This window comes from Saccostrea cucullata, unplaced genomic scaffold (assembly GCF_032062105.1).
Source record: "Saccostrea cucullata isolate Sc308-1 unplaced genomic scaffold, CSIRO_AGI_Scuc_v1 ctg11909, whole genome shotgun sequence".
NCBI lineage: Eukaryota > Metazoa > Mollusca > Bivalvia > Ostreida > Ostreidae > Saccostrea > Saccostrea cuccullata.
This window is the reverse complement of record NW_026922533.1, coordinates 2,121-13,437: the sequence shown is the minus strand read 5'-3', so window position 1 is coordinate 13,437 and position 11,317 is coordinate 2,121. Positions and strand designations below refer to the sequence as shown.

General features: G+C 34.7%; 1 protein-coding gene across 1 annotated transcript; it reads left to right on the top strand.

The window, feature by feature from the left end:
* The first annotated feature begins 5,699 nt into the window (after positions 1–5,699).
* On the top strand, positions 5,700–7,010 carry LOC134261918 (uncharacterized). The gene is made up of 2 exons (XM_062744304.1): positions 5,700–5,798; positions 6,073–7,010. The coding sequence occupies exon 2, from the start codon at positions 6,270–6,272 to the stop codon at positions 7,008–7,010; it is 741 nt and encodes a 246-aa protein (XP_062600288.1). The 5' UTR covers positions 5,700–5,798; positions 6,073–6,269.
* The last annotated feature ends 4,307 nt before the right edge of the window (positions 7,011–11,317 follow it).

Sequence of the window (11,317 nt, the reverse complement as noted above, 5' to 3'; positions counted from 1 at the left end):
GGTTTGGGTCAATTTTAAATCCTTTTTAGCAGAACCATTAGGCTAAAAACAATACTAATGTGAAAGCTTTATCATTAAGTGTAGAGATGTTTTTGAAGATTATGTACCCCTAATGTACTGATAGTGTTACATTAGAAGTCTAAAATTTGCAAGGAATAGGTGTAAAATCTTTTTAAAATCTCCTTCTTAACAATCAGAAACTAACATACTGTCTAATTAATATGCAACATCGTTTTGTGTGTTGAATGACTATTCCATTTTGATAAAAATTATGACAGGATGGGGGGTAGGATGAATGCAGTTAGACATAGAAGAAAAAAAGAGTTGATAGAATTTAGTTTTTCTTGACTTTATTTATCAATACATATTTCTGAATAAGAAATATACTTCTACTTCTTGATTGGGTTTGATCAACATAAAGGGTGATCTTGCTGTAGTCACAAGAAAAACATGTTTTATACGGCAAAGAAATGCCTTTATCTAATTGCAGAATGAATAAAATGGACAGAGGCAGAACTGAAGGAGATGCATGAAAGGAGGAATATTTCAAAGATTGCCTGAGCATAACCACTGCTACTGGATAAACATCTGGCAATATAAAAGAGCAGGGTCAATGGAGGTATCATACAGTATAGGCCATGAGAGACCCTGAAGAAGAAAGTATTGAACAGAAACAAAAATAAAACCATTTTGACATTTATTGAAATATAGGATCAAAGTCTTACATGTAAAATTTGGGCATGTAATGACTTTTGTAGCTCTAAGACTTATAACCAGTGATGATTTGATTTAATATATTTATCCCGATTTGTCGAAAAGATTTGGACATAGTGCATCAATTATTTTAAAGTTTTGATACAACGAATTCATTCATTGTACCTGTAACTGAGTTTTCTGGAGCGACACTGTTTTATCGGCTTCAAAACTAAGTTTGTGATTTCCAAACGAGATTAATGAGATCCTGTAATATCTTTTAACATCGGTGACTATTTAATCCATTCTTTTACATCTCAGAAGTATTTTTATTATTACAGGGAAAATATGCATTGTACATGTATCTGTAATAAACAGGATTATAGAAATTTTCAATATAATACAACACAATCTTAGCAAATGAAGGCAAATACTTAACAAGGGTGTGATCTATTTATCAGTATGGTTTTCAGCGTCTGCTCTACCTGTAATGACTTGCTCCAAGTTCCAATATTTAAATTTAAATTTTGCAAACATGGTTATAAAATTCTTTAAAAGCCAAATAGGTTAGGCCCAAAGTGCTTATATATTTCCTATCATTTGTAAAGTGTACACTGAATGAGATGTGGAATATTAGAATTAAAGTATTAAATATGTTTTGGACTTATGTATTTTTATGCAGATAAATTTGAATTCAACTAGGGAAGGTAAATGTCATACTTATTGGGTTTGCAATATATAAGTATAAATATCCATAATTTTAATGGGGACCTCATAAACCAAGAAGAATTGGACAGGTTAACATCACCTGTTGCGTTTTATTCTAATGTTGGATGTAATATCCAAGAAGAGTGAACCAATGTCCAATACCTATTGGGTTTTCTTTGTTATAAAATTTAAGTAACCCAGAGAAGAATGTCCAATACCTTTTAGTTTATATACTATTGAAGGGATGAAGAAACCCAAGAGCAAATGGACAAATGTTCATTACATGTTGGGTAGTATTCTGATGAGGATTAAAACCCAAGAATTAGACAAGTGTCCATTGCCTGTTCGGGTGGGATGTAGATATCCAAGATGGACAGATGTCCGTACCTGTGGTTCTGTTTCTGAGGAGATTCAGAAAACCCAAGAATTAGACAAGTGTCCATTGCCTGTTGGGTAGGATGTAGATATCCAAGAGGAGTTGGACATGTGTCCATTACCTGTTGGATGCTATTCTGATGAAACAATTCCAGAAACCCAAGAGGAATTGGACAAGTGTCCATTACCTGTTGGGTGGGATGTAGATATCCAAGAGGAGTTGGACAGGTGTCCATTACTTGTTGGGTTGTATTTTGATGGTGCAATTCAAAAAACCCAAGAATTAGACAAGTGTCCATTGCCTGTGGTGGGGATGTAGATATCCAAGAGGAGTTGGACAGATGTCCATTACCTGTTGGGTGGTATTCTGATGAAACAATTCAAGAAACCCAAGAAGAATTGGACAAGTGTCCATTACCTGTTGGGTGGGATGTAGATATCCAAGAGGAGTTGGACGGATGTCCATTACCTGTTGGGTTGTATTTTATGAGGAGATTCAAGAAACCCAAGAAGATTTGAACAAGTGTCCATTGCCTGTTGGGTGGATTGTAGATAACCAAGAAGAGTTGGACAGGTGTCCATTACTTGTTGGGTTGTATTCAGATGAGGAGGTTTAAGCAACCCAAGAAAAACTGGACAAGTGTCCATTACCTGTTGGGTGGAATGTAGATATCCAAGAAGAGTTGGACAGGTGTCCATTTCTTGTTGGGTTGTATTCAGATGAAACAATTGAGAAGAAACCCAAGAAGAATTGGACAAGTGTCCATTACCTGTTGGGTGGGATGTGGAGTATCCAAGAGGAGTTGGACATGTCCATTTACCTATTAGGTTGTGTTTTTGATGATGGATTGAGAAAACCCATGTACACATGTTCAATTGTTACTTGGGTAGTTTAATCCCTTCGTCAAAATACAATCCAACGGTATTGGACACCTGTCCAATGTTATATAAATGTCTCATTGTCCAACATGTAATGCAAATTGCTTATTATTAATTGGTCATGACTCAAAAAGGTTTCTCCTTCAAATTCTAATTTTGTCATTCAAAGGTTGAACAGAGTCTAGATGTGTTGAGTTGTGTACTCAAGGTATTCATATATTTTAATATTAGATATTTTGAAATTTACAGGTGTATATCCTTATTGCTAAGAACAAATTAGTTAGGTGTTACAATAAAAGAGCTATTTCACAAGAAATTGACAAAAATATGGGTTCAATACCAAAGGTTTTCAGTCTTGTCTGAATTTACCAGCAAATATTAAATATATAATAAATTTGAAATGAATAAAAACCAATAAGAAAAAACCCAATAAAATACGGACACGAGGATTAATATCCAATAAGATTTGAACAGTAACTACCCAAATAATGCTCTCTCGTGTGTACACTTTTTTTGTATCCAATAAGCAGTATCCAATAGGACTTGGACTTGATGTACCCAATATATAACCAAATGTGTGTCATTAATAGTCTGTCCATTCTGTCACTCTTCCGTCCACAAATTTTCTGTTTTTTCCTAATAACTTTTTTTATGGTTGCCCAATTAAAATCAAATTTGGTATGGTAGTTCAATAGACAGAAAGACATCTTTTGATGCTTTAAGTTTGTTTCTATTTATGTCCCTGGTTTGGAGCTGGGTGGTGGGGTAGATTCCTTTAACTTTATATAGGATGCATTGGCAAAGGGGAGATAACTGCTGAAGATGTTTCCATTGTAAACTGAATGCTGCTATGAGTCCCTTAGGATTAATTAGCTTTCCTCTCTGAAGAAAATCCAAAGCATTATCTTTATCCTTCACATTCAAGATTAAATTACCACCTCTGTCTGCAATTGAAGTTTGTTTTGAAGTTAAGTCAATTTGGAATGCTATGAACATTATGAAATGTGATTTGAATATATAAATGTTCATACTTTATTTTTATTTTAAAATAGTTATGATTTCATTGAATTCTAAAAACAAGAAATAGATAAAAGAAGATATATATTTTTTATTTTTACTTTTTTCCCTTTATGTAAATTCAAGAATATTATTATTTTTAAGGTAGTTGTATAAAAACCCCAACCCCCATTCTATCATTATAAATACTGAAAAAGTTCTTTTGTAACTTTAGAAGAAAAGGATGAGGCACGGTTAATCCCTTCAGATTAATTATCTAGCCTGCTGCAGAAAATTTTGTAAGCTTATCTTTATCCGTCACTTTAAGTTAATGAAAACCTTTGTCTGCAACTGCTGTTTTGTTTTGAAGTTAAGGTCAAGTCTTCATGATATTTATATTCATGAATTATACATAGATTAGATATGAAATATTTGGATTCCAAAAAAACACAGGGGAGAGAAAAATTCGGAGGGGAATTAAGCACTTATTTGCTCTGTATTTATTAAGGTTAGTGTCTTACCAATTTAAGATAATAAATATGATGAAAATTTCCAGATATACTCTAGTGTATAGAAAAAAAAATTAGTTTAAAAGAGTGAAAAGAGTGAATTGCAGTGAGAAGATGTGAGCAAATTTATGAAAAGATAGGAATAAATAAGACATTTCTGTTAATGTATTTTTAAGAATGACACACTTGCACTTTAAATTGTTTATCTAGGGTAGAGATCATTAAGGTGATATCTCTGTATATACATTATTAGTTATCCAGGTTCAATCAAGGGTGTACGGGGATTTACCCCGGGTTGTATTCCATACACCCTGAGGCCGCAGGCCGAAGGGTGTATGGAATACAACCCGGGTAAAATACACCCTTGATTGAACCTGGATAACGAATTTATTTCCTTTGTATCCATAAAAATGCTTTGTAAACATACAGAGTGTATCCCAATCTTTTTATCATAGAGAATGTTGCATCGTGACGTCACGTTTTATTTACACCCGGCTGAAGTCGGGTGCACGGATATTTACACCCGACTTTGTAACCAATCAAAGCTCGTGTTACAAGCTAGATAGGAAATAAAAATATTTACGAATTACATATTATTTTTTTCCATTAAGTTTTAAGTTATTTTCAGTGGATTTTACTGAAATTAGTATATGTGCACCAATTTCGGGTATGAAGAAGTAATTTATGCACAAAAAATTTGTACTTCAATTTATCTGCTCAATGGGTGGATTGACCTTTGGATATAAACAGTGTATTTCTTCAGAGTGGATGCAGCTAGACTTCTGGACATGTGGGAGTGGGGGGACCACTTTATATCTCATATATCCACTCCAACTTTTACATGGTTAATAACTTACCCAAGTTTGTATAGGGGTCATCTGCCAAGTGTTCCTAAGTGCTCCGAATTTATTTATAAATTCAGCGAGGTTCTCGGGGCCCTCCTTGTTGATTAAGGGAGTAAACACCAAGACGCTGGATGGAGTTCAAATGCTGGCTTTTATTTATTGGAGGATACTAATTTATATATTGGAAAGAAAAATTTGTAACACGTAAATTGTTCCAGATGAGAATTATATAGGTATGTCAAGCCCCAGTTCCAAGGAATGTAAAAATCTGTGCTTGTCTATCAAGGAAGTAATTATACACAGATTCTTTCATTAGTTTAGCAATTTATAAGAAATTATTAGGGTAGATAACATTTAGTTTTTATTTTCCATTACCCCTCCCTGCCACACACATGCAGCAGGCCATAAAACTCTAGATTATCATTTCCCTATTTATAAAAACATAGAATGAGGGATGTGGGTTCATGTGACGTTGCAATTCATTATGTAACAGTTGCTTAAAATTTTAATTAAATGATAATTTAATGAATATGTTCAAGGATTTATTTAAAATATTATAATTGTACAAATTTAATTTGAAGAAATTAACTTCAAGACCTTGACAACATCTGAGTTTACATACAGAGAGCTGCATCATGTTTTCCATATTCATGAATTTTATTTTGGGAGGTTTATTTACACATAGATGAGTTTGGGAAATCAAGTGAAGGATGTAAGAAAATTGGAACATAATGTATTGAGAGATATGTATCTGGTAAATGTGCAGCAGAGCTATAAGCTATAGATGCTTAAGGTACACAGAGCATATAGTGAATGGAAGCAGATTTTCTTCAGGAAACAACAGTTGCTGCAGTCGTCTGTGTGATAAATGATCATATTTTACATGACTTACTGGGTTTTGTGGCTCGAGTTTGTTTAATAATTGTCATGCTCTGGCTGGGTTATCTGCAGAACACATCATCATAACAGTTGCTTAAATCAAAGACATCTGTCATAATAGGCTTTCACTGTAATTGGTGCATCATATAACAGACATCTGAATTATACACATTTTCTTTTTTTTGCAGGTTCATCCTTGGACTTGGCTCCATCTTTGCTCTCCATATATGACAGCTTAGCCTTAGAAAACAACTTAAATTCGGATGGAATTAACCAATCAGAAACCCAGAATGGATCACATGATACAATTTTATCCAATCAGGACCATGCAATTGCAATTCAGGTGATATCGAATGAATGTGATACAACTGACTCTGACTCCATTATGGAGCTGGAAGGTCAAGGTAAAATTTCACCAACTGAGAAAGGTGACCTTGACCCAAGTGAGTGTAAAAAACGACCTTTGAGTGTTGGGTCAGGGTCATCCTCTTCCTCCTCATCTCTTTCACATCATGTGATAAAAAAACCAAACTTGAGCTCTATAGACAGCAGTTCTTCAAAGCTTGATCATATTCTATACATTGATGATGAAAAAGGGGACCAGTCCTTGATCCAAGAAAAATCTGTTGAAAGTTCACCAGATATTTCAGTGAGTGATTTATCTCCAAACAAAAATGTGGAGGAAGAGGTAGAAACTTGCAAATTTGTGATTTCTCCAAACCAGTCTCATGGAGTTTTTATTGACCAAGAAACGGGACCAAAGACTGCAGAAGACACTTCACCTCAGATAACTAAAATAACTAAGACTGCCATAGAAACACTGTCAGCCGAAAACTCAGAATCTGTCTCAGTATCCCAGAATTCCCTCAGACTTCCTTCCTCTCACAGTTCCTCTCCAAGTATTTCAGCATCTGAGTGCTCATCAGTTGTCTCAGTGGACAATGCCTCCTCCAATCTGCCACCCTCACAAAATACTCCCACCCCCCAGTCTAGACCACCGGACTCGCCCACTAAGTATGTCACTCGAGTCCAGAGGGTGATCTCGGAGATTGTGGACACCGAGAGGACCTACGTCTTTAGCCTTAACGAGATAATACAGGTATGTATCATTTCACATAATGCATAGAGTTGTAGATTGAATGAACCACAAATAAATGAACTGCTATTAAAGTTTCCATAGAGGTTATTTGATCATAAAGTGTCCATCCTGTCTGCTTGTCAATCTGTCCATCTGCCCTAAAACAATTAAAATTCTGTTTTAATATCAATGTTTGATTTCAATGAATGGTGTTGCCATGGTAACTAACAATCGAAATTTCTTTGAAATATTTTTAAAATGCTACTCGATCCTTCTACCGTTTTTGTCTGATTGCAATAAACCTTGCCAAGAAAAAGGCTAAAACACTGATATTAATTGCTGTCTCAAAGTTTCAAGTCCAACACTGCTACTTTTCCCTTCCTTCATTATAAGTATAAACTAGTAGAGTTACAGTCTTATCAGAGACTTCTTGTTAATGAAAAATTGCTAAATTTTGCCCTTGGTAAGAATTTTAGTAATACGCAATATATTTCCCTGTCTTGTACCTTTGCTGATTGAGGCCCTTTTTAAAAGGTTAAATCAAATGAAGGTCACAGTTTTGTATCCTGTTTGGGAACCTACTGAGATTCTATCAAAACTTTTCCTGACTTTTTAGTGATTATTTTAGGAACAATACATATGCTTGATTCAAAGGGATATGGTTGCTTTTTGGCAAATATGAATGAAAGCATATGGCAATCCAACCTACAATCCTATAGTGCAAGAAGATCAATCATGATGAACAGTATATATTTTTAGCTCACCTCAACGAAGTTGGGGGAGCTTATGTAATACCCTCGGCGTCGGCGTCCGTGTCGGCGTCCGTGTCGGCGTCGGCGTCCCAGGTTAAGGTTAAGTTTTTTGGAGCAGTTTTCTTTTTAAGTACTTTTATGTCCTATATTGATTAGACATGCATGGAAGATGGTTCTACTGTGTTTCATTGTACCATTCAAAGTTTCAGATGCTGCAGTTTCAGCAAAGGAATGACCAGGTTAATGTTTTTGGAGCAGGTTAACATTTTTGGTGCAGTTTTTGGTGTAGATTTCATTTCCAAGTTACTATAAGCCCTATGTTGACCAAACTTGCATGGATGATACATCTAAGGATGCATACTACCGGGCTTGCTTCGGATGCTGAATCTGACCTACATTTTCCGGTTGAGTGAACAGGTTAAAGTTTTTGGTGCAGGTTTCATTTGCAAGTAACTTTAAGCCCTATGTTGACCAAACTTGCATGCATGATACATCTAAGGATGAATATTACCGGGCTTGCTTCGGATGCTGCATCTGACCTACATTTTCCAGTTGAATGAACAGGTTAAAGTTTTTGGTGCAGGTTTCATTTGCAAGTAACTTTAAGCCCTATGTTGACCAAACTTGCATGGATGATACATCTAAGGATGCACACTACTGGGCTTGCTTCGGATGCTGAATCTGACCTACATTTTCTGGTTGAGTGAACAGGTTGAAGTTTTTGGTGCAGGTTTCATTTCCAAGTAACTATAAGTCCTATGTTGACCAATCTTGCATGGATGATACATCTAAGGATGCATACTACCAGGCTTGCTTCAGATGCTGAATCTGACCTACTTTTTGTGGATGACTGAAAATGTTAGTTTTTAATACATGTTTCATTTCCAATTAACTATGAGCCCTATAATGAGCAAACTTGCATGGACGATACATCTTAGGATGCACACTAATGGACTTGCTTCGGATGCTGAATTTGACATACATTTTTCAGATAATAGACCAGGTAAAAGTTATGGTTGCAGGTCTAATACCAAAAACCTATAAGGCTCATATAACATAGTATAAACCGAACTTGCACAAATGTTGCATCAAGAGATGAAAATCTCAAATTTGCTTCAGATGCTGGATTTTGATTACATTTTCATTAAGAAGAACTAGTTTAAATTTTTTATGTAGGTCTATTTCAAAGTATCAGATCAAAATTGCTTAAATATTTTCATTTTTGGAATGTACACTTTTTTTTCATATTTGAATGTTTCACTTTCTATAATCGATAGCAAGAAGGATATGGAGATAACGAACAGTATTCAATCTCAAAGTCCATTAAACAATATACAAAATAAGAGCAGGGCAAACACGGACCTCCGAAACATCTGAGGTTGGATCAGGTGCCATGGAGGAGTGAGCATCCCCTGCCGACCGGCCACACCCGCCGTGTGCTCCTTGTCCTGATCAGGAAATAACGGAAAAAATCCGTCGTCAATTCAGTGTATAAATAATGGACTAACAATTAGTTATGAACAACTTCACAATGACATTTGACTCAATGATAAATTGTATTTGTTGACAAGGTCATTGTATCGACCATAGAACTAACGAAATGATGACTTTAAACGAGACTGTTGATATTCTTGTTTCATCAACTTGCTTGTCAATAATTTACATCGTTTAAGAAAATGTTCATACGTACACTGTAGAGCATGCTCTTGCGTATAGAATCAACTGAGTTATATATACTCCGTATGCAGGTGATGAAGGTATATTCCTGCATAAGTAAGGGAAGTTGACGATAGAAAAGTTAAAGTCATCACGTTTATCATATAGCTTGGTTGTTACCATTAGTGTTTTTTCAAGTAAAATAGCCAAGTATGAAGCAGAAGTGTCGGACTCTGTGGTATCTTTTATCTCAAGCTCACCAGGATATATCGTATCGACGTAGGAATGGAAATTATCATTATTAATTGACAATACGTCGTCGATATATCTAAATGTCGAGTTGAAGGCCACAGCAAGTGTTTTTTTTCTTTTCACGCATAAGATTTTGCATAAATTCTGCTTCATATGAATACAAAAATAAGTCTGCTAATAACGGAGCCCAATTTGTACCCATGGGAATTCCAATAGATTGTTGGAATACCTGGTCTCCAAAAAACCACATAGATATTGTCAATCAGAAACTCAAGCATCTTCTTGATGTCAACTTCAGAGTACTTATGTGTGCAATCAGAATCTGTTTTAACAAAATAATTTTGCAAATGACCAATGACGAGGTAATTAATTTTACGAGTTCCATTTTTATTGAAGAAGCAGCTGTCAATGATATCAAAAAGCCTGGATTTTAATTTGTGGTGGGGAATTGTTGTGTTAAAGTTGAAAAGTCGTTAGGTTTTAAGCTTTAAGTAAGTAATTAATTTGTAATTACAATATACAGTAATACTAGTGTTATGCTACACTTGCATGGTGTTTATATCTCCCAATTCATTCGAGTATACTCTGAGTACAATCAATTCAAAGGTAGACTACTGACAAAGTGTAGTCATGTTACAGGGATTTAAAAAAACATCTTTTAAGCACGGGTTCTTGTTTGGGAAATAAATTTTAATCCAAAGTAAAATAATAATACGAGGAATCTAACTGTGAATTACACGGAGTATCCCTCCCTTAAAATCGCGCTCATTTACAATTTCAGAGGAAAGGCAGTGGCAAACTATTTATACCTATGTCCTCTACGATAATTTATCTACACAACCATATATGGCTTGCTAGTCTTTATTTCTCAGATCGGCAAGCTACAGATCTGTAGCTATATTTGCTCCGCGCCTGATTTACATTTTTATTACGTTTGAGCTAGATTACTGTTTGTTATCTCGACATAAATTCAAAGTTGATTATGCAGTAAAAATAGTAATACATGTATAAGTGAACATTTTAAATTAGCCCTCAAGCCTCTTCTTTTACATAATAATGATAAACTATGACCTAATGCTGCTGTATTACTTTAAATAAATATTTCGCTCCCAACATAAACTACCATCAAGCTTATGATCAAAGAACATTTAAAAATCAAGTTTTATCATATGTATTTGTATAGGTGTACATGTTAGTAGTTTGCAAACAATTGAAATCGATATTTTTTCTGTATAATTTTCTAGAACTTTTGAACTGAAAATGTTGATTCTCAGCCAATAACTTCTCCATTTTTTAAACTGTAACAAATATAAGACAGTTCTAAGTAAATTATTCAAGATATAAAAATATTTAAGTATAATAAAACAAATCTTAATAGAATTCAAAATATATGAAACTTTATTTCACAATAATTTTTAACCGTACTTGAATTAATAAGAAGGATATGGATATAACGAACGGTATTCAATCTCAAAGTCCATAAAACAATACAAAACAAGAGCACAGAAAACACGGACCACCGAAACATCAAAGGTGGGATCAGGTGCCATGGAAGATTGACCATCCCCGCCGTGTGCGCATTGTCATGATCATGAATTAACGGTAAAATCCGTCGTCAATTCAGTATATAAATAATATAAATAATGGACTAACAATTGGTATGAAAAGTCAGCATATGACTCAATGATAAATTGC

What these genes read in the sequence shown, in the direction of transcription:
- LOC134261918 (XM_062744304.1), top strand. Translation starts at nt 6,270, where the DNA reads ATGGAGCTGGAAGGTCAAGGTAAAATTTCACCAACTGAGAAAGGTGAC.